The following is a 21887-nucleotide window of genomic DNA, read 5'->3' on the forward strand; positions in this document are numbered from 1 at the left end:
TAACACGGATTTTATAGTCAGTCTACAAATGTTATGGTGGTAGTTGTAAGTGGAGGGTTTCCGTAAATGAAACAACGTTATGATGTTGCCTCCTTGTAATAGTTGTTGAGAACTCTTTGCCAACAGAGTTGGTGCTCTGTAGTTTAACCGCACCTCAGAGCTCATAGTGGTCTGGTCTCTTATAAATAGTTGAAAAGTGACCAAAAGCACATTAAAAAGTGACCAAAATCTCATCATGCCCCTTTTTTCCTTTGTCAATTTCTCATCACCTCTCTTTGTTTGTTTGTTTTGTTTCATTTTTTCTTCTTTACTTCTTTTCGAGCTTCCTCCTTTCTTAGGTTTTCTAAGTATGCTTTGTACTTACGGTAAGCAGACTTAGCAGATGTAAGAAGTTTCTAAGTAAGTGGAACCAGTTCTGGCCTATTTCCGAATTTCTTCATCCCAGACATTATATTTAACTTAGCATTGAGAGTTCTCAAAGCCACGAAATATTCAAATTCATCACCTACTCTTAAGAACAGACAAGAAGCATAACACAAGACGAACATGATGAACCACACACACACACACAACGTTGAGCGGAGCGTTAAATATTTCGAGAGAAAACTAAAAGACTATTATGATAGAAGAAAGAATAGACACAGAAGGGTTCTCAACCCCACCTTGAGAGGTTAAGCATCCACCAACAATCCACTGTGCTTTAGAAAGAATAAAAGCTCAACTGAGAATAGAGCTGACTGTTTCACATGTGGCAGCAAGTACTGAAGCTTTCAGAAGAGTAATGAGTAACAAGTTTCTGCCTTTTTCCATTTATTTTTATATTTTTCTTAGAAAACTGCCAATGCAAAACATAAATCACACGAAAAAGTCACTTTACCTCTCCAAAAAAGTAGCTTTTAGTGACCAACTTGAAAAAAAGTAACTTAGACTCGCTATGAGCCCTGGTATCTGTTTACTTGCTTCGAGGGTAAGGGAGACGGTGATGATTGATTGAAATAGTTGTGTAATGCATTAGGTTGAGATTCTGTCTCTCAGGTTCGAATCTCGCTCAGGAAGTGTTTATCTATTGTCCTTCCACCATTTCAAGAAATCCCGTGGGGACTACCATGGCTCAGCAGTAAAATCCTCATTTCTTTTGCATGGAGTCCCTGGTTCTATCCCAGCTCCCGCCTGGTGGGCTTTGTAGTGAACAAACACCGTGCGCTCTTCATTCCATCATCATCGTCTCCCTTAGCCTCGGTGCAAAACCGTGAGACATTAAAGAAAAGCCGCCCTCACTGAGATCGAACCTATGCCATTTGATTGATTGGTAGATGGCTTACCAATTACACCACCGTGGCTCTGCTTCTATCATGTAGATAAATTGGATGTTATTTCTGTTGGCTTCTCAGGTTATCAAATATTGAAAATAATTTTCTTTATATTCATTTGTTAATATTTCTTCACTCTTTTGTTTGTTCAGAAACAGAATTCTGAACTTTATACAGGGCTACTATAAGTGATTCATTCATTTTCAAAAATATTACTCATACAAACATGAGAGAATATGAAAAGAAAAAGAAAATAAAAGAACTCAAACCGACCAAGTTTGTATTGTGTATTCCAGGTGGCACCACAGCACAAGTTTAGTGTGTGTCCAAAATGGAGGTAAAGCAAGAAAATCTTTAGTGTGAGAATATGCGAGATGTATGAGAATATGAGAGATACAAGGTAGTTGGATATGTTGCAGTTGAAGTTATTTCCGCAACTGACTGCTGGTTCCGGGGATTTTTCTTCCAACAAGACGAGGCACTCTCTCATTCGAACATCCAAATTCCTTAATATTTAAACGATATACTTCCGCATCACTGGGTTGGGTGGTAAGGATGAACTAAGTTTGTTTGTTTGGCCCCCAAGATCACTTGAATTAATGGCTTGTGACTTTTCTTTTGCAGTACATTAAGGACCTTGCTTACGTACCGCTACTATCGCAATCATTAATAGAATTTACTCCAAGATTTGACATATGATTAACAAACTGTTCGTCCAAACCGCTCGACTATTTCGTACGCTATTTCAGATGTGTAAAAGGGATTTCTATTCTACAGTTAAGACAGAATTTGCGGTGAATTAACCAATGATTATCTCTTAGTAGGGCCTTAGTGGTTCGTCTAGACCTACATAAAAGGATTTTAACTAGCTAGCAGTTATGTTTAAACTGAAAGAACTGATTAGGTAGGTGAGTGGTTAACGCATTGAACTTCTAAGCAGAAGATCTGGGTTCGAGTTCCGAAATCTTTAACTTGCTTCAATTTCAATCCATACTCAGTGTAATAAGCAAGATGATCTACTGAGAAGGAAAGAGAGATTTGGAATGGAGTAAGACCATGAATGCAGACAGAGTTACAAACTTTTCTTCAATTGTTCCAGATTTGGTATTTTCGGTTTATTTCTATCATTTTCTAACTCATGTATGATCAATACTTTTTCTTGCTTATATACAGGATGTAGTGAAATAATATATTATACACTCAACGAGTTATAACGTCTTTGATATATGGCATTCGTTGAACAATACGTATAATAAAGATTAATCTTAAAAGTGGAGAATTGTTTTCGTTCATCAATTGCACAGCAAAAGCCTGTTTCAGTCAAGGGTGTTATAAAATAGAGGATCTGCCCATATGTAGCTTCATCTTAACTCAATGAAGCAAACAAACAAACGAAAAAAAAAAAAAAAAGCATCAACACGTGTACTCTTGTTGATTGGCTACTCTCGTTTCCGTCATGAATGCTGGCTCAAAACATTGCGATCTTATTTGGCGGAGTGAGCAGAGTAGGAGTGGCGAAATTGTGACATATGGTTTCAAGATTTTGTTGTATGGGCAGATCCTCTATTTTATAACATCCTTGGTTTCAGTGTTCCACAGGCTTACCAACTGCTTGAAATGTTAGGTATAAGTTGGGTTGCATCTGTCCAGGCGTTTCTGATATCAGTAAAAGTACTGGACCCGACCTGATGGAGCAGTCGGGGGTTAAGCTGCTTCTGTTGTTAACTATGAAAAACAGAAAAATGAATGTGCTATCCTTGTTGCAGGCCTCGGACGCAAGGGAAGGTCTTCTCTTCAGGAGACCGGACCCATTGAAATCGCTTCGAATGGCATCTGTGGACTTCACCAGCATATCCTCAAATGGAATAGCTTTGATGCTGATGGTTGTCTCCATTCGTTGCAGAATGCGTACAATATATATGTGATTAGAACTTGCTTTGGTGCAAACGAACTTGACATTTCTATTCTCTTTTCAACCTTAGAAAAAAGTAGATGTAAACAAACCCACCTGACTACCAATTGGTCGATGAGTAATAATTGGTTGATGCTCTCACTGCACTAGTATCCTACCGCAATATAATCCCTACTAAAATATTAATTTGAATAAAAATATCTGAATTTATCCTGCACTTTGTGATAAGAAACGCAGTAAATGTAATATTTAACAACAGATGTAACTATTTCAACCATACCTGTACTTGGACATATAGTATTTACTGCGTATGCGTTCGCGCGCCGACTCCGCTCATTTGAAATTGAGAAGTGTAGAATGCAGAGTTCCATACGACGATGAGTGACAATAATCCATCTTCGTCTCGTGTTATAAAACACAAAAGAGGACAAGAACAGAGAAAATCTCGTTTATATAACGATTTAAGAAAATGCATATTTCCAACGTAACAGTAGTCAGTGTCAGTGCGCTAATTAAACCAACTGTAACCTTACACTTTGGAAATTATGCGACGACTTTAAGCTAGCAGACGATCTTGCTGTTCACGTCTCTCGCTGTCGAAGCACGTGTCAACCGCGGAGTGATACATTTCGCTTTGTTTACGTCTACTTTGTTCTAAGGCTGGAAAGACTTTATATAGACGAGGTACATCTGCATAAAAGGTGTCAGTATGTATTCCTGATAATATGTAGAGTTTATTTTACAGTTTTTAGCCACTTGACGAATAGTAAAATCTTCCGCGACACTTGCCTTGTGACGATTGCTGAATTCTGGACGGGATTTTTGGTCGGCCAAAGTATAAGTTATGGCATAAATTTCACCACAACCTGTCATCGAAAACTCGTAGTGTGTCTGTAGTTGGTGTTTGTTTCTTAACGTTGGGCCTCACTTAGGTCATATCTTCGACACTGCAATACCTTCGGGAACTCTATAATTTACCACGCTGGGTGCGTATCACATTCTTCTGGGACACATGTCGCTATCACACGCTACGTAGGAGCGAGGCTTCCTGGAGGGGCATTCGACATAACATCTGAGACACACATAAATACGTTGCACAATCGATTTCGGAACCTCTCGGCTTTTATGATGTTCATATTAGTCTATCCTACAGTGCATCCATTTTCTATGCATTCGTTTTGAATTTTAACATAGAAAACTTCGCGTGAAAAAGTGCTCAATGTACTTTTACTTTGAGAGCCATGATGCACATACGATAGCAAGACAGTACTGCAAGCTCATTATGTGTGTGTGTGTTACCTTTAAACAATCCGGTGTTACCGAACTCTCACTCACTCACTCTGTGTACATATATAATATATATATACACATGGAGGTTGAAAGTTGGACACAATCTTCAGTTACCTTTAAAATATGATGTAATAGACTTAAGGAAAAGTAATTCTGTTATTACTTTTCAGCCATTACGAAGTCCTTTCTGCTGGTCTAGTGGCAAGCGCGTGCGTCTTTTGTGCACGTGATTCCGGGTTCGATTCTCGATGGGAGAGCACAACAGTTTAATTTCACTATCATACACTTTCACTGAGCATCCGTCTCTTTTAGCCTAATAGCATAAATGTAGGACTTTAAACTAGCAAATTTCATTCGCTACAATATTACAAGCATATATACACTACCGCTCATGGAATTTCGAACAGTGATACAAACATATAAAATAAAGGTTTAATATAAGTACTGTAAGCTTTTCATATACTTCTATTGATTGCTACAGCGATGGAACAAAAGTAAATCACAGGAAAAGAATGTTATCTTACAAAATTACTTACACTTTCGTTTCGTCAAAGAAATTGCCTTTTGCAGATATAACTAACTGCTATGACTATTCTTGGGATCCGCCTCACTAGTTTCTCCAACACCTCTGGTTAAATTGCGTTCCACTTGTCTAGAAGTCTGTTCCACAAGTCATGCTGCGATGTTGGGTACTGAGTTTGCATTCACCTATCAAGTTCATCCCACAACTTTTCGATAGGGTTGAGATCGGGTGATTGTGGGAGCCATGTCATTAGCTGTCCGATCCCTGCTTCAGCTTGGGCTCGGAGGTACGTTCTACAAAGTGCAGACGTGTGTTTGGGATTGTTGCGAACTAAAGTCAAATTTTGTCCAATTAAACGGAGACCAGATGAAATGGCTTATGTTTCAAGAATTTCTCGATGATGTTCTTTTCGCATAATGCTATCGATTTTAGTTAACCCGCCGATCCCAGCATATGAAAAACACTCCCAAACTAACACCGACCCTCCACCATGTTTTACTGTCGGCATTATGCATTCCGGCAGCATTTTCTCACCTGGTGATCTTCGCACAAATCGTTGTCGTATTTCTCCAAACACTTCAAACTTAAGACTCGTCGGTCCACAACACAGGTTTCCATCCTCTGACTGTCTAGCTTTTGTTTGCGTATGCCCACTGTAGTATTTTCTGTTTATTACCACGCCTAAGCAATGGCTTACGGACAGCTACAAGTTCATGAAAATTTGATTCTGTACTCGCCGTTTCATGGTACTAATAGACACTTTGTTGGAACGCGCTTTGTTGACCTCTGCCGTTAACCTCCTGTTATGCTTACTAAGTAATCGTATTCACATATCTTCAGCCTCTGTTGTCACTCGAGACGGACCTGGACGATCACAGTCTTCGTGAGTCCTGAAAGTGGCGATCGCCTTATTGCATCATTAACGGTAGATTTAGCCATCCTTAACTTTTTGGAAATTTCTCGCACTGAATGCCTTTCTTTATGAAAGGTAACCATCACCACCCTTTTCTCAATAGGCATATGCTTTCCTCGTGGTATTGTCTTGAAATTATGCACTTGCTTCTGATCACTACGACGATCTTCACTCACCCAATTCTACTAGTAACTAACGCTGCCCCTGACGGAAGCAACGATGTTCCACTGAGTGTATTTATCTTACCAGAGCGATCGTAATCCCTGTTTACTTGTTTTACACAACTCCTCGTCCAGGGGACTCTGCTGTATGTATTTGAAACCACTTATGCTTCCTTGGTGTTTTGCCACTTTACTTGCAAAACTGAGGCAAACGTTCGTTTCGCATATTATACTGTACTGGGATGGCCAAGGTTATCACATGTATCATTTATTAATATTACTGCTAAGCAACAAGGTTATGTCACAGTCAAAGTAGTTTTGTGACTCGTTTTTTACTTATAAAGTGCGTATCCGAACCTCCATGAGCGGTAGTGTATATCGTAAGTTAAGAATCCTTAATAAAGGGAAAACTACAATAACTCCACAAACAAGTGTGCAACACATTATTTATTTACTTACACAGTTTACTTTGTTATTTGATAATTTATGAAGAAGAAAATTACACGCGCGCAAGCTCACGCTAGCAAAACAATTAACTATCAATCACAATGCCTGTCAAGTAAACAAATGACTACACAAATTTCGATTATACAATTGATTCTTTTAAAAATGCAAAGGATTAAAACCTAACATATTTATATAACAAAGTACAAATGAACATTTTATATTTAAAAAATTGGTGTTTATAATTAGTTCCTAGTACAATTCTTTGGAATTAAAATTGTTGTAATGCTTTAGTCATTAAATTCAATTGACTAGAAACTGTAATAAATTAAGCAGCATTCACAGCAGACCAGAGAACAAATAAAAGACAAAGGGTGTTGACGAAGTCCTTGTGCGACTTTAAACATTAGAAACTTCGAACGTACATTGATTGATAAGCAAACTGCACATAAAAGCTTTAGTTCGAAAGTTCTACTGCAACACTACCCGCACTGCTAAAAACTATCACCAGTTTGTGATATACATGGTACAAACGGCCTCAAACTCGTCCAAAACATTCCTCAATTGCTGTTCTCCAATCGATTACAGGTTGCTTGTGGTTCTCACACTAACCTTGTGTCCAATGGTTAAAATCAGAGAAGGAGATGGTCAGCAATTGATCCAGCTCCATCTATTAGAAAAGATGTCGTTCAAATACTGTCGAGAATCTCAAACCAGCCGCACGGCACTCTCCTAAAACGAATGTGGATTTGGCAGCCTGAGCCAATTGCTGGTCATCTCGTTCATCTCACCCGTCTCTATTGGACATCTCATGATCTTACATGACACCTAGTCATCTGTCATTCTTTAGATAAGCTTACGGTGAGAATCTCGCAAGTAATTCATGAAAGAAATGTTTTCAAGAAGAGAAAACGCATTTTCACAAAGTATGGCACTCATATTCAATATCAGAAATGTGAATTGTATTGCAGTGCAACTTTTGAAACAAGCTTCAGTGAATTTCTATTGTTATACTTTTTTTTCTTTCTTTTTTTAAAGTTTAAAGTAGAGCAAGAACTTACAAACAACGTGTATTATGCACTTTCATTATTATTGCTATAAAATACTTTATATTGTTCAAAATGCATTTTTAGAAAGTTTATCCACGTGTGACACATTGTTAAAGTAGTAAAGAACGAAAAAACTTCTGAAAGCAATATCTAGCAGCTCCAATGTTTATACAATTTTTCGATTAATTACGCTTTGCTGTGGGAGTGGGGGACTACAGTCTTATGGATATTGCGGTAAACAGACGATTTACACTCAGATTAATCTAACAACATCCAATAAAACTGGAATGTGACATACAAAACTCAATTGGAATTGCCTAAGTTCACATATTACAACAGAGTCTCTGTCGATCGTTATGTATACAAGAGGTATATATATATATATTTATATACGTATATACACTATGAAATTCGAAATATCACTTTGGGAGATCTTTCGTATTAACAGACATACAAAAATTACCTACCAAACACAAATGTTCAAATGCTATACAATCTTGTTTTCTTTTTTTTAAAAAAAGGACTGGGAGCAGCAAATATGATACATTTCATTTACTCTACAACTCATGCATTCTACACATTATTTTATTTTCTTATTTATATAATAATTATTTTCACACGTAAGCTCATACAAAAACTGTGGAAGACCCACACACAATATGTGCAAAGACACATGTTGGAGACGGCAGTCTTTAGAAATTAATTTCTTTTTCTTTAAATCTATATATAATGTGTTCACAAGGCGAGGGAGAAACACGCATTGCATGATTTTTCTATATTTCAACGTGAAATGGACGCCACTACGAAAGGAAACGTAGCGAATTGTGATGCAAATTTCTTTCAAAACAAAAGTTTTTGTCGCTTTAATATTCATAGGCACCAAGACAAGGCTTCGCAAAGGTATCTTTTTTTTCTCTCTCTTTAATGAACATTAAGTGATACATTAACAAGTGCTGTTTGACAAAATTTTCTTAGATCTACTGATCATAGTATCAACTCCGTGTATTCATTTCTCTGACCATGGAACGCTCTAACTTTCGACTGATTCACTATAAAGAACTGAGAGTAAATAAAGCGTAAAATAGTGAACTATTAGGCGGTACCTGTGCGTTAATAATGAATCCAACTGGACAGTCATTTTATATCCGAGGTAGCTTTAAGAAGTTTCTGAAACTACTTTCTACAATTTGAAACAATCATTGGTGCTCCTCATAAGTTAGCACAGTCCATGACATGAAATTTTAGTTTCCCCTCTACCGGCAATACATCACTTAACAAATGACGATGATTTTCCTCCACATACAATAATGTTGCTGAAAATCTTGCACTTTCCTGCCACTGTTGTTTCTGCTGTAAACTATAAACAATGAACGTTGGAACTTGTATGAAAACCAAAGTTCCGCGAAGGCGTTCCTTCATCATCAAATTCTAGATACCTCTTTCTGTCTCTGCTTATGGTTTAGAGAAATGTGCTTGTTTGCTTATTTGAATGACCACATGAATTCCTTATATTGTTAACCAAACTGATGGAAGAACTGTCTAAATACATTTACAACATAGCAAGACCAGAAATTTCTATACTCGATTGGCGAGAAGCCAAGAAACCTCAAGTTTTCCCGTTTCGCACATCGACACTTAGTATATATGCAGCACGGCTGTATGAATTGTGATAGTCATTGTAACAATTTTCCTAGCGTATGAAATAGGTAGTCACCATTGGTCTTCGTACAGAGAGCGTGCTGGCATTCTGTAGTTAATATCTTACAGAACCTCAATTTGTACTTCATAAAACGATCATTTGCTGTCTTCTTCAGAGTTCCTACAAGTCTCGTCTTTGGAAGTTTTGGCTGCTCTAGAAATATTATCCAGTTTTCCTCACTTTCTAGTTTGAAGGAATCCTGTAGTTATTAGTAAATCTCAGTTTAATTTCATTCCTTTCACCTTTTTTGTACTCTTTATGCTACTTTCCTTATACTGATTGTCAGTACTTCTACATTTGTTACAAATTATTTAGGGAATTTTTCAAGCTGCTCTGCAGATTTTCAAATTCAGGGAATCTTTCTAAAAATTTGTGTATCAAGAGACCAGGGTAAAGCGATTCTACTAGGTGATGCAGTCAACCAACCATTAAGCCACGGCTATGTATAAAATTGCCTCCAATTGTGAATTAAAATTGTTGAAGTTCCTCTCGTTTTGTACTAACTAAAACTCACTAAAAATGGATCCCTAAATTAGGCTCACCGTGCTTCTATTCGTAAACTATTGTGACGTTCAACGGAAAAGGATTGTATCTGCTGAAAAATTGGTTTTGAGAAAATCACAATATTCTACTTAACTAAAAGTCGCAAATATATGGATATGATAACGTTTAAAGTTATTATAACGTCGCCAATATAATAGAAACGGCTTTTGGCGTTTGTCAGAGTTAAAGTCTCATAATCCTATGATCTGTCTGCTTTAATAACTCAATCTCGAGCAAGTCTCCAGATATGATCTGCTTTTGGACTAAAAGGCTTCTATCTACGGTATGTTTGTCTTTTTTGTTACAATTCTTAACAAAGGCGCATATATATATTACTGTTGTTCACAATGAGAAAATAATTTTGGTAGATTAGCTGCCCACAATCCATAAGGCTTATGTACCTCCTCACAAAGCTCATATCCTTTCCTGGTTCACTTTGTACTTGCTAACATGAACACTTAGCACTGAGGTCTCAGACGGTTCGTCTTTTCTTCGTAATTTGGTCTTACACAGTACACGATCTTCGAAAAGCGTCAAATAATGAAGTTCGCTTTTACTTCCGCGAACTCCCTGAATGTCCTGCCCGAAGCATAAAAATCTACCTTTGGCAGACAACCTACTAAAATGTTTTGTACCTTCAGTTTTCCTTCTCTGTAAATAATAATGACAAACTAACTAAAAAAAATACACGATAGTAAAAATCAATGTTTGCAGATATCCATGTGAAGTCGAAGAGATAAGAATCCGAAAACTTAAAACATTACAACGTGGCCAGGACTCAACAGGTATATCTATATAACTATTAACGCAATTCGAAAAGTACTCGATAGAAACAACCCCACAATCTTCTCATAAAAAGTACTCGAATCTAAGACACCCTCGAATTTAAGACTACCCCATTTCTAAATGTCGAAATTTGTGCCAATTCCCTGTATTCAATTCTAAAATGCATCCTGTATATTCAACGAAGCAACTCATAATTTGACAGTACAAATTAAATCATACGGGTTTATTTGTTCAAATCAGGGTGTCTATCGGTCACGAAATCAGAAAACGGTCAGGAAAGTCACGAAAAAGTTACGAAATTTAGCTTTTGGGTCACGATTTTTTTTTAACTGTACAAATGTAAGTACAGATTGGAAAATTTTGTTCTATAAAACGTCAAAATTCACCATCAAAAATGTATATGGTCGGCTTTAGACGCTACCAAATCGCAAGCAAAGTACGTTTCTATCGCATGGATGAAAATTCGGCCTGATTCGCACCCAAATTCGCTCTTAAAAATGTTAGTAAAGAAAAGGTCACAAAAGAGGCACGAAATTTCATTTTGGAATTTTAGTAGACACCCTGGTTACTAAACATTTAAATGTCAAGATTAAAAAGAGAACAAAGGTACTGTCTTACAATCTTATTTGCACTGTGAACAGGGGACATCCTACTTAAGCACTTTTACTGTCTCAACACAAACTTTCACTATCACTTTGTGTGCAGTTTTGTATTCGATTCCAATATGCAACCCTTCCCCCTTCTAACCCTGAAATTTCGGCAAGAAAGTGCATCTTAGATTCGAGTATACACGGTGTATTTAGGTTAAATTCCCCGAATGCTACAGTTTTCGAAATTCTAGTGAAAAGAGTCAGTGGAGCAAAGTTGAGATATGACAGCCCGTGGCAGAAAAGTAGTGAGCTTTGTACCTATAGGGACTTCTAACCAGGACTAAAAGCTACAGCATAGATTAAGTTTTGTCCACTTTTACCCGAACCCATTTTCCATACAAGAATATCTCTATCACCACACAAAAATACAATACTTCTTTTGCCATTATTATTTATTTGCTAATGGAGATTTATGGACACATTAATAATAAGAATGTGTCTCAGATTCGATTCCCGGTTGGATTGCTTGCTTAGATATAAACTCGAAAAGTGGCTTAAGCATGATACCCTTTTATATAGCCTTGGTGCTGAAGAAGGAAATTAGACTCCAAACAATTATCCATGTGAACTAATTTGTGGAAGGAACTCTATCATAGCCTGTATCTTCAAAGATTCATTAACCCTGCATTCGATTAGTGGAAGGGAGAAAACTCTAGGCAAATCAAGAGAAAAGTAAGTATCCGATCTACTGTTTTTGTTGATTTAAGCAGTAGACTGAAATGGTTCGGGCATGTAAGAGGGAAGACCTTTGGATTACGTAGCTCACCAAGTGGATGCTACAGAACTCAATGGGAAACGGACAAAGAAGAAGTGGGCAGATTGTATTAAGAACGATATGGCGCATTGTGATATCACAGCGGATGTGATACGGGATAGAAACAGGTAGAAGACACAATCCGGAAAGCCGGTCAAAGCTAACTGGGAGAAAAGGCTTAGCAGAAGACGACGACTTTTGGCCATAGTGAAAAGGCAGGTCACCATTGCAATTTGTAGTGCATTTAAATTTAATTCTAAACTACATTTTGACTGCAATGCTGCAATATTTCACCGGTCTATATCCGCCAGTTAAAAACCAAAAATACCTTTATATCCTAAGGACTTCTCTTCTGAGTTTAGATCCCGCCACTTTTTCAAGAAAATAAATCAAAGAAAGTTTTTGGTCTCAACAAAGGTCAGTAGAAGATTTCTGCATATAAGCAGACAAGAATGACTGGATAGATTAGAATTATCGCTAAATATACGGTAACAAACTCTTATATAGTCAAATACGGAAGGAAATAGCTAGAAACGATTTATTATTGATCAACTGTTGTAAATAGGCGTCAATATGTGTTAGTTTGTAACTTCCTGCAATTTAAGCGGAACTGATCAGATATCAAGTCACTGCTGTCGAGTTTGTGAAGTGAGATTATTATTTCGTTATCCTGTCGTCCTATTGCGGTACGACTATCTTGTTATTCCTTAATATCTAACAAGTGTCTCCAGGTGCGTTGCAGCATAACAAGGACGCCAGTTAAAGATAACGGGGTTCATGTTGAGAGAGGTCATAAAGAGATTATAAATATCATCAACCAGCAACAGCATTCAGCTAACCACATAACACCTGATTTCAGTTCTTCACAGCGTTTCACTGTATTCTGCAAAAACCATGAGAATCCACATTTGTCTTCGTAGTACAAATTGGCGTAGAGTTATATCACATAAAAAAGTATGCGAGCTACAAATCCTTGTTTCTAGCATAGCCAATTACGACGTAAATTCCATATTTTATTATACTTAGATATTGTATATGTCTTATATTAAAACGCTATGTATATATTGTTCATTGCAGTTCTCGTACTATTCAATCTATATTTCGGAACAGAATGGTCAACTTAATTTAATATCAAGATCTAACTTCTTGAAAATCAAATAGTGATGTGCGCGTTTCATTAAATGTTGCGGACCGTAATTGGATGAACTACATATAAAATCTCAGTCGTGATTGTTTATCTCCAGGGTGAGAATTAATTGTACAGAAAGAAGCCATAATCAGCTTCTCATGGAAGTCAGGCCTTAAGCAGCTTAGCTTTTCATGTTCAGCACTGCACACATATCAAACCAACAAACAACTTCTCAGTAATGTATTTAAAATAAGATAAATTAACTCCTGACACACTATTCAGAAATAATTGAAGTTTTTGGACAACAAATACGCCGTTTCGACGAATACATACAAACGACAACCATTATTTACCTGTCGTATCTGAGAATTTGGATGTTACATGAAAGAAAAAAGCAAAACTGGCGATAAGCGTCGAACGTGTCTAATTCTTATTAAATGGTGCTGTTAGAGAACTCGTCGGCCAAACAAATACATTCTTAAAGTATTAAAATTTAACACGATTAAACTAAGATTACGGAGTAAGGTCCCTTACAAGCTATAGCAGTCGAAATATAATATAGAAACAAATTTAAGCATATCTAGGAAACCAATTACAATTTTCAGTCATTGCTACTCTCATTTACCTGTTCAGTTTCACTTTCCATTGTTACACCGGGTAATATAATATTGATGGTGTGATTAAACTGGAAATTAAAGTCAAGGCCATGCACACTATGTCACATCCTTCATCTTCTGGCATTCTATTGTCGGGCTGTTTGTAACATATGAAGACATCAGAAACTATACGCCTGCTTGATCATCTGATTTCTTACTATTATTCTACAAAGTTCCTTTTTTACGTTTCTTGAGAGTTGAAAGCACAAACACCCAATCTTCGCTAGAACAGTGTAAATATCAATACAAAAAATGTTATTTAAATAGATAATGGATATGAATCACCATTTAAGATATTCCAGTTAAAATGACAAATAACAATTAAATCAATCATGGAAGAACTTTCTCATGGATAAACAGTCAGGGTTTCTTCCTTTGGTGCCAGAAGTTCCGTGTTCAGTTCCTGATGGAGTACATGTTCTTAGTCTCGGGCTGAGAAACGACGCTAAACAACTAAATGGTCAACATTTGAATATTTTTATTTATTGTGAAATCCATCATCTAAGTTTATGAGGTGAATATTGTGCTGTGTTTGTTTAGTTTAACGTTCCATGATCATTTTAGACAATAATAACAATAAATTATTGTGCTGCAGCGCATCAAAGACTTTTGCCGTCAGATGGAAATTCATTCCACTGGGTGATCCCAGGACCGTGGATTGACTGCAAATCCAATACATTTCTTGCATTTTTTAACCTGTCCACTTTCTTTCTTCCAGCAGTTATCCTTTGCTCTCATAGCGTTCAATAAATGTTACAAAAAAACTTGAGCCATTGCCAGAAATTAAACCGGGAGCACGGGCGTGCTAGCTTTTCGGATTCTCGTATGCTTTTATATCATTTAATAACATTCTGCGTGTACTTGGAAGCCACACAGCTGAAATCATGCTTCCATATTTTGAGAAAAGAAACGGGGGAACTGGTATTCATAGCTCTTAAGTGTATAAATCATGCATACTTATGTTCCTTAACGGTGCCTTAAAACACTGAAATCATCTGAATAAATGTGTTAATTTTTAATCCCAGAAACTGCCAAATACTTCAAATAAGGATAAGGAGATAATTTAAAAATAAAATATTTCAATTCATGTCCTGAAACAAAAACTAAATAAACTACTACAAAAAAATCGAATTAACTTAGATCCAACTTCACTACCAACACACGAACACTGTTTCCCTTACAAAGGCAGAACTACACACAACACACTCAGAGGAAACGCTGGATCAACCAACGCTGAACTATTCCAAGGAAAAAAAAAGAAAAAGAAAAATAGTGTTTTAAAAAAAACGCCGCCAGCAGCGCTGGTTGCGAATTTCCTTTCTATGCGACTTGAAGGAAATCACAGACGCTATACCTAACGCATCTCCCATTGTATGCATTCAAAAGCTTCATTCAATACTCTTAAAACGGTTCCCTTTGCTCGCGGGTACATCTCCAGAAGCTACACAGAAAATACTTGCACGGGGTCTGGAATACCTCAAGCATTGTAATGTTCTCTATTCATTCGTTAAAAATGATATATTAGAAATAATAATAATAATTATAGTAATGCCTATAGACCGTAGGAGGAAAAACCCAGGCGTTAGTAGAAGTCAGAATCCGAACTGTGATGTGATAGATTGGATTGATCCTTTTCCGGAGAACACAAGTTGTAAGCCGTGTCATTCTCCAACCTCGGCTGAAAATTGTTGAAAGTTGCCATCTTTCCTGGACCTGAAAATACATTATAAGCAACACAATTTTTAATTAATATTATCATAATAAGTCAGGATGCAATTAACGCATATTATTATTATTATTATTATTATTATTATTATTATTATTATTATTTTTAAAGCATGCTTACCTATTGCATCGAATTCTGGTTACTTACCAATATTAAGTGAGAATGATTCAGAAAGGAATGCCTCCAAGCCCAATAGTACTGCAAACATTCTGAACTGTTTACCGTTAACGCACCAATGTTTTAAGCTATAGAATGCCACTTGTTTCACCTTCCTATCTCTTCTCGTTCCAGAGTAATGGAGCAATCCATGGCATCCAGTGGTAACGTCCGGTTGAAAAGCGGGCTGTCATTGAATTTTTGACTGGAAGGTTGTGCGCCCAGGAACATTCATCGCCAGCGACGAGTCGTGGATACATCATTACGACCCGGAATCGAAGCGTCAGTGGATAGAGTACCGCCACACGTCCTCTCTTCCGCCCCAAAAATTCGAAGTTGTTCCATCTCCTGGCAAAGTGTTGTTCACATTCTGCCTTATCCTGCCTATAGTCCAGATCTTGCGCCCTGTGACTTTTGGCTCTCCCCTAAACTTAAGGATCACTTTAAGGGCCAACGCTACAGTTGTGACGCGGAGGTGGAAGCAACAGTTCGGGAATGGTGTTGCCAGCAGCCACCACAACTCTTTGCCGACGGCATGAAAAACTCTGTTTCTCGTTGGCGCAAGTGTTTTGCTCGTAATGGGGACTATGTAGAAAAATTTGCCACTATTTGTAGCAGACATGCAAGCTTTCTACTGATACCTGTATCGGTGCTATCTGTTAAACACAAATAAAGGTATTACCTTGAAGGGATTTCTTTCTGAATCACCCTCGTACATGTACATACTTGGATCCGCTAGCTTTGACTGACGATGCACATTATCAGAGGTCTGTGTTATTTTGTACATAACGTAAATACATTTTTAAAAATAATAATTTAGCACTGCTTCCTATAAAATATTTCGTTAAAGGCTCATCGAACATATATTGTTAATTCAAGTGATAAATTTACAGTTAGATATTTGACGAAAGAAACGGCATACTTAACTAACTTAAATAAAAGCTAGCAAGGATATTACAGACTGTAATCCTTATTTTAAATTAAGAAAATGATATACAAATTTGGGATATGAGAAACATTTTGCATGATGATTCGCCAACCGAAGGTGATAAGAGAGTTTACTGGAGCTGTTTTGGCTTTTTTTTAAAAAGCGACGGAGTAGGTAAGCACCATTTTTCCTTAGTATTATCAGAGTTTTATTGTTTTGAGTCATATTACAATGGTTTATTACGGACTAACTATAAAATTGTGTCACTATAATTTTGTAACACACTGTAAGTTATTGTATATATTCTACTAATAATTATGACGTGTATCGGCTGTAAAAAGGTACTACCTCACGTAACAAGAGAGCAAAATACACAGAGCCATCTGGCAGCTACATTCCCTAATCTATGACAGCCACGCCGATATTCGTGGAATTCCGTTGACGAAAATGAAAGAAAATTTTTCAGTATAACATTTCACGATTATGCCCTTTTAGGCTAAGGGAGGCTAAGGGAGACGATGATGGAAGAATTGGTGGAATAAGAAAGTGGGAGGAAAGGGAGCGGACACGATGTCCACCACAAACTTACTTGGCCGGGGATCGAGCCAGCGACCCCACACACCGGAGGGAAGCGTTCTACCATTGAGGACCGTGTCGTTCTATAGAAGTCTCCTGTAGTCGCCGAATTCCTAATAGAGAAAGAATCGAATCCTAATCAATTAGTTTTTACAAATAATTCATCCACTTACTTATAGACATGAACTGATGCATAATTAAATCTTAATATTTTGACTTACCTCAGAAAGTTTCATAACACGGACAGTTCTTGACTTGCGTAAATAGTCGTTCAGGGCTCTTTGTGTAAGTTGAAATTTACCTAAATATAGCAGGCGCAGATCAGTGTGTTTTGTGTCGTAATTACAGAGTTGCCAAATTAGCACGTAGCTCATGCCTCACTCATTAGGTAAACCACAAAATAGAATTTAGAAATTTAATACTTTTTTTTTTTTTTTTTTTTAATTCAGACCTAAGAACTATTCGCACATTTTCTTAGATCGAAAATATGGATTTACTTACGTCAAATTTACGTAAGTCGCAAATTGTTTGTACTAAATAACCTGACGGTTTCGATACCTTCTTCAACCTTCTTCAACGGACAATTCAAAACCTCTTCTATCAATCGATCTTACATCTCATGACACTACCTGTAACATCTCAAAATTTTGCCGGCATTGTTCTAACGCGTAATTTGATTACCATCTCGTTAGAAGGAAGGTAATTAAAAAATAGTATCATATGAAAAACGATCAGACACAATGCACTTTTTGGAGGAAAAATGAGTTTAATCAAATGTCCTTGCACAATGCTTCTCAACAGAATAATCCATACAGTATATCACTGACTATACTTGTAGCTGTTGTTATGTGGGGAAAACGATTGAGTATAGTAGTTCAAGATATGATTACATTTCTAACAATTATTTTTAACAAACTGCTCCTTAAACTACAGGTAATATAAGGTCGTCATTCTGGCAGAAGTAACTACTTCTAATGCAGGGTGGATTGATTTAAATCAATCTGATTTAAATCACGATTTTAATCAAGATTTAAATCACTTGATTTTTTAAATAAAAATCGTTGATTTAAATCAAATTCCGAAATGAATTAATTTAAAGTGAAAGTAAGGAAAATCCCGTTTCTCTTCTGTTATTTTGATTGTGGAAGATAATAATCATAATACAATGAGACTCAAATGTATGTAAGCACAGTATGAAAACGAGTATCACATAGGGAACGATCAGGGAAAATCCCGTTTGAACGGGTTACGGGTGAACCCTGCTTTCTTCTCTTTGTAACACACGGTTTTAAAATTTTTATTCCAACGGGGAAATCACCATGGACATTTAAGATGAAAACTCTTTTGTGTCCACGTCTATTTGTTTGTTTCCAGATAATAGGGGCGTATTTAGAGGGGTCCGATCCCCTCTCCGAAACAAAACAAAAAAAAACAAAAAAAAAAAAAAAAATGGGCGAAATTTATGTACTAAATACATAGAAGTTCCTCGGGATCGTAATACGACAAATTTTGGATGCGTTAAATATTGAATAATACTTTTGATAAAGTGGATACTTGACCCCATTGCAGAACATGCCGCGATCTGCGATGTGATCGCAAAAAATTTGCCGCGCCTGTGCAGGAAAAAATGTGAGAGGAAATAAAATAGCCAACAGAAAAGTATAAAAACGTGCCTGCTATGTATAGATGTCTTAAATGCACGGACAACTCGCATTTGAACTGTTTTTCACGTCACATAAAACATATTTTTAACAATCACAAATGATTGTTCTTCTGGAACTGATCATTTTGAATTTTTTTATTTTGGAATTCCTGCAGGAATTCGTGTTATTATTCAGTTCAAAATCTCTTGTCGTCGCGAATTCTGTCGAGGAATTTGAAGCTTAAAATATATAAAACGATAATTATGCCTGTTGTGCTGTATGATTGTGAAACATGATCGCTTACGCTGAGGGAAGAACGCAGACTGAAAGTATTTGAGAATAAAATCCTGAAACCAATATTCGGAACCAAAAGGAATGGCGAAAACTTCATGATGGGGAACTGCATAATTTATACCATTCACCAAACATTTTTAGGGTCATCAAATCTTGGAGGCTCAGGTGGGCAGGACATGTAGCTAGAATGAAAAAAAGTTTTAACTGGAAGTCCAATCGGAAAACGACCATTAGGAAGACCTAGGCGCAGATGAGAGGACAATATTAAGATGGATCTCGCAGAAATAAGAATACAAAATAGAAACTGGATTCAGTTGACTAAGGATAGAAGTCAGGAGAGCTTTTGTGAACATGGCATTGAACCTCCGGGTTCCATAGGTCATAGAGTTAGTTAGTTAATTTTAGGCGAAATTTATGTACTTTATATGTATTTCGTGCTGCTAGCTAGTTCCAATTGTTTAAAAATATGCCCCTGCCAAATATCAGTAACTTTCGTGAAAAGAAAAGTGTTATGTTGATAAACATTGCTGTACTTTATCCTTAATGCTTAAGAAACATTGTTTGGGATTGAAATAGGTTAACGATTGGGAATTAATTCAAAATTAAAACCCAATACTTTCACTTAAATGACATAATTAACATTTAATACTATTTCCTAATGTTTTTTCTTCAGTTCGCGACTTATATTATACGAAGAAAAAGATTTGATTTAAATCAAAAACATCGATTTAAATCAAAAAAATCAACAAAAATGATTTTTTTGAAAAAAATCATGATTTTTTTCCACCCTGTTCTAATGTATTATTGCTGGAGTTAGTTACTTCTGCCAGAACAACGACGGTATTGTGGACATGAAACATCATATATTATGACGCTTTCTGAGGTAAGATCAAATTAATACAGTTACTGTCAACGTTTTTCGTCTGTCGCAGACGCTCATCATAGTCTGATTCATAACGGCTTCGATAACATGTCAGAACGAGTGAACACAATTTCACGAACTTTGGCATGTTTGTAGTTCGGATACGTATCTACCAGATGACAGCAAGTGTTCGTATACGTAGCCTGGGATCAAACAGAGACCCCTCGAATCAGACGTGAGAGCTCTACCCTTAAGCCACCGTGTCCTCTAGATTGTATCTGTGTAAATAAAAGTACAACGAGGTACGAGTGTTCCTAATAGAAAAAATTACTTGTAATAACCCTTACTTAAAGAGGAAAAAGTATATTCATGGATATATTTATTTGAAGCCAGCAGCACTAGTAACGTTACGTACCTGTGACGTGATTGGCCTGTACCGTGAGGTTCCCTAAGGGAGGATGCACTGATAGAATAATGGCCAAACACTGTGCTACGTATCTGTTAGGTGCACAGGCAAGCGCAGGAGTCATGCCGTGGCAGTCTACAGCCAGCACTGAAGCACCTTTCTGCAGCAACACCTGCGTCACATTCACCATTCCATTCCGTGCAGCCAGATGCAGAGGCCTGAAACAATGCAATATACAGGATAGGCTACAGCAAATCATTACAAGTTACTTAACAAGTTAATTTACTTAAATCATCATTTTCATCATTTTTAAGCACACACGAACATTCTATCAGTAATATTGTTGCATGATAATTTGCCAAATTTACAACTAATACTTCCTATTAAATGCTTAAATTCGCAATATTAATATATATATGAGGGGCAGCCGAAAAGTTTCCAGAATGTTCTAGTTCTGGCAATTGTGATGCAATCAGAATGAATCTTGTAACAGTTCTTAGGTTGCCTAGTTATGAATCTGACAAGTATTAATACGTCATAACAGGCAGTGTACGAGTATTGTAGCTGAACGAAGAAGTGAGTTGTGATAAGTTTGTGCAATTTCAAAGATCGAGCAACACGCAAACATGAAGTTTGTGTGTAAATTCACGAAAATTTGATTCACAAACTGATAACCTTAAAAACAGTTTAGCACCATCGGATGTTTTGCTCTTACCAAAGCTGAAAATGGGCCTTTTCCATTTCGCCAACGCAGAAGAGATCAAAACCAACGTGACGCCTAAACTTCGGGAGATATCAGAACAGGACTTTCGTCGGTGTTTTCCCCAATCGCAAGGGCAGTGGAACAAAAGTAAGAGAGAGAGCGAGAGAGAAAGTGTATTTTTCTGCAGATGCCAACTTTGAAGGCGATTGAGCATATATATATATATATCTTTCATTATTACCCGGACAAAAAAGTCTATTGGGCTGAAATCTGGTAAACACACTGGTCATTCAGTGGTATTTCGTCTATCAACCCACTCATTGTAATTAATTACAAATGTAACAAGGCTTAAATACTGTATTTTAAAAAATCACTTCTTAATAACGTATTATTTACGAACCACGTATGATTACCAAATCACATCAATAAGTAATGTTTACGTTAATGCATTATCACTACTCGAGTCAATTAAAAACTGACTAACTGCTGTTGTCAAGCGACTTATGGTCCACGCTGTACATTGTAAGAATTAAAAGAATGCTCTTATGCTTGCACAGTCTATGGCACAACAATTAGACTTCACGCGTCTAAAAAATTACGATAGAATTCTAGCAAAAATTCGAAGATTCAACAAATAACACGAGAGCAAACAACGTAAATCACAATACACATTAATTATTAATGATAATTTGAGACCAGAAAACCACGAAAAGTAGCAACATGATTGATCAACAGTGTTTTTCATTATACAGTTCACTTCAGAACACAATGTCC

The 21887-nt window shown here is 36.8% G+C and overlaps 1 protein-coding gene across 2 annotated transcripts in view; it reads right to left on the bottom strand.

Annotated features, from left to right (window-relative positions):
• Nucleotides 1–8099: 8099 nt before the first annotated feature.
• Nucleotides 8100–21887, bottom strand: part of LOC145672031 (serine/threonine-protein phosphatase 6 regulatory ankyrin repeat subunit A-like) — a 98617-nt gene continuing 84829 nt past the window's right edge. For both annotated transcript variants that reach the window (XM_081741226.1, XM_081741225.1), the window contains 2 exons: nt 20420–20628; nt 8100–15532 (listed from right to left, as the gene is read on the bottom strand). In XM_081741226.1, coding sequence (XP_081597352.1) covers nt 15402–15532; nt 20420–20628 — 340 coding nt within the window. In that variant the 3' untranslated portion in view covers nt 8100–15401. The remainder of the gene's footprint in view (nt 15533–20419; nt 20629–21887) is intronic.

This window comes from Thermobia domestica, chromosome 15, assembly GCF_964235325.1.
Source record: "Thermobia domestica chromosome 15, izTheDome1.hap1.1, whole genome shotgun sequence".
Taxonomy (NCBI): Eukaryota; Metazoa; Arthropoda; class Insecta; order Zygentoma; family Lepismatidae; genus Thermobia; species Thermobia domestica.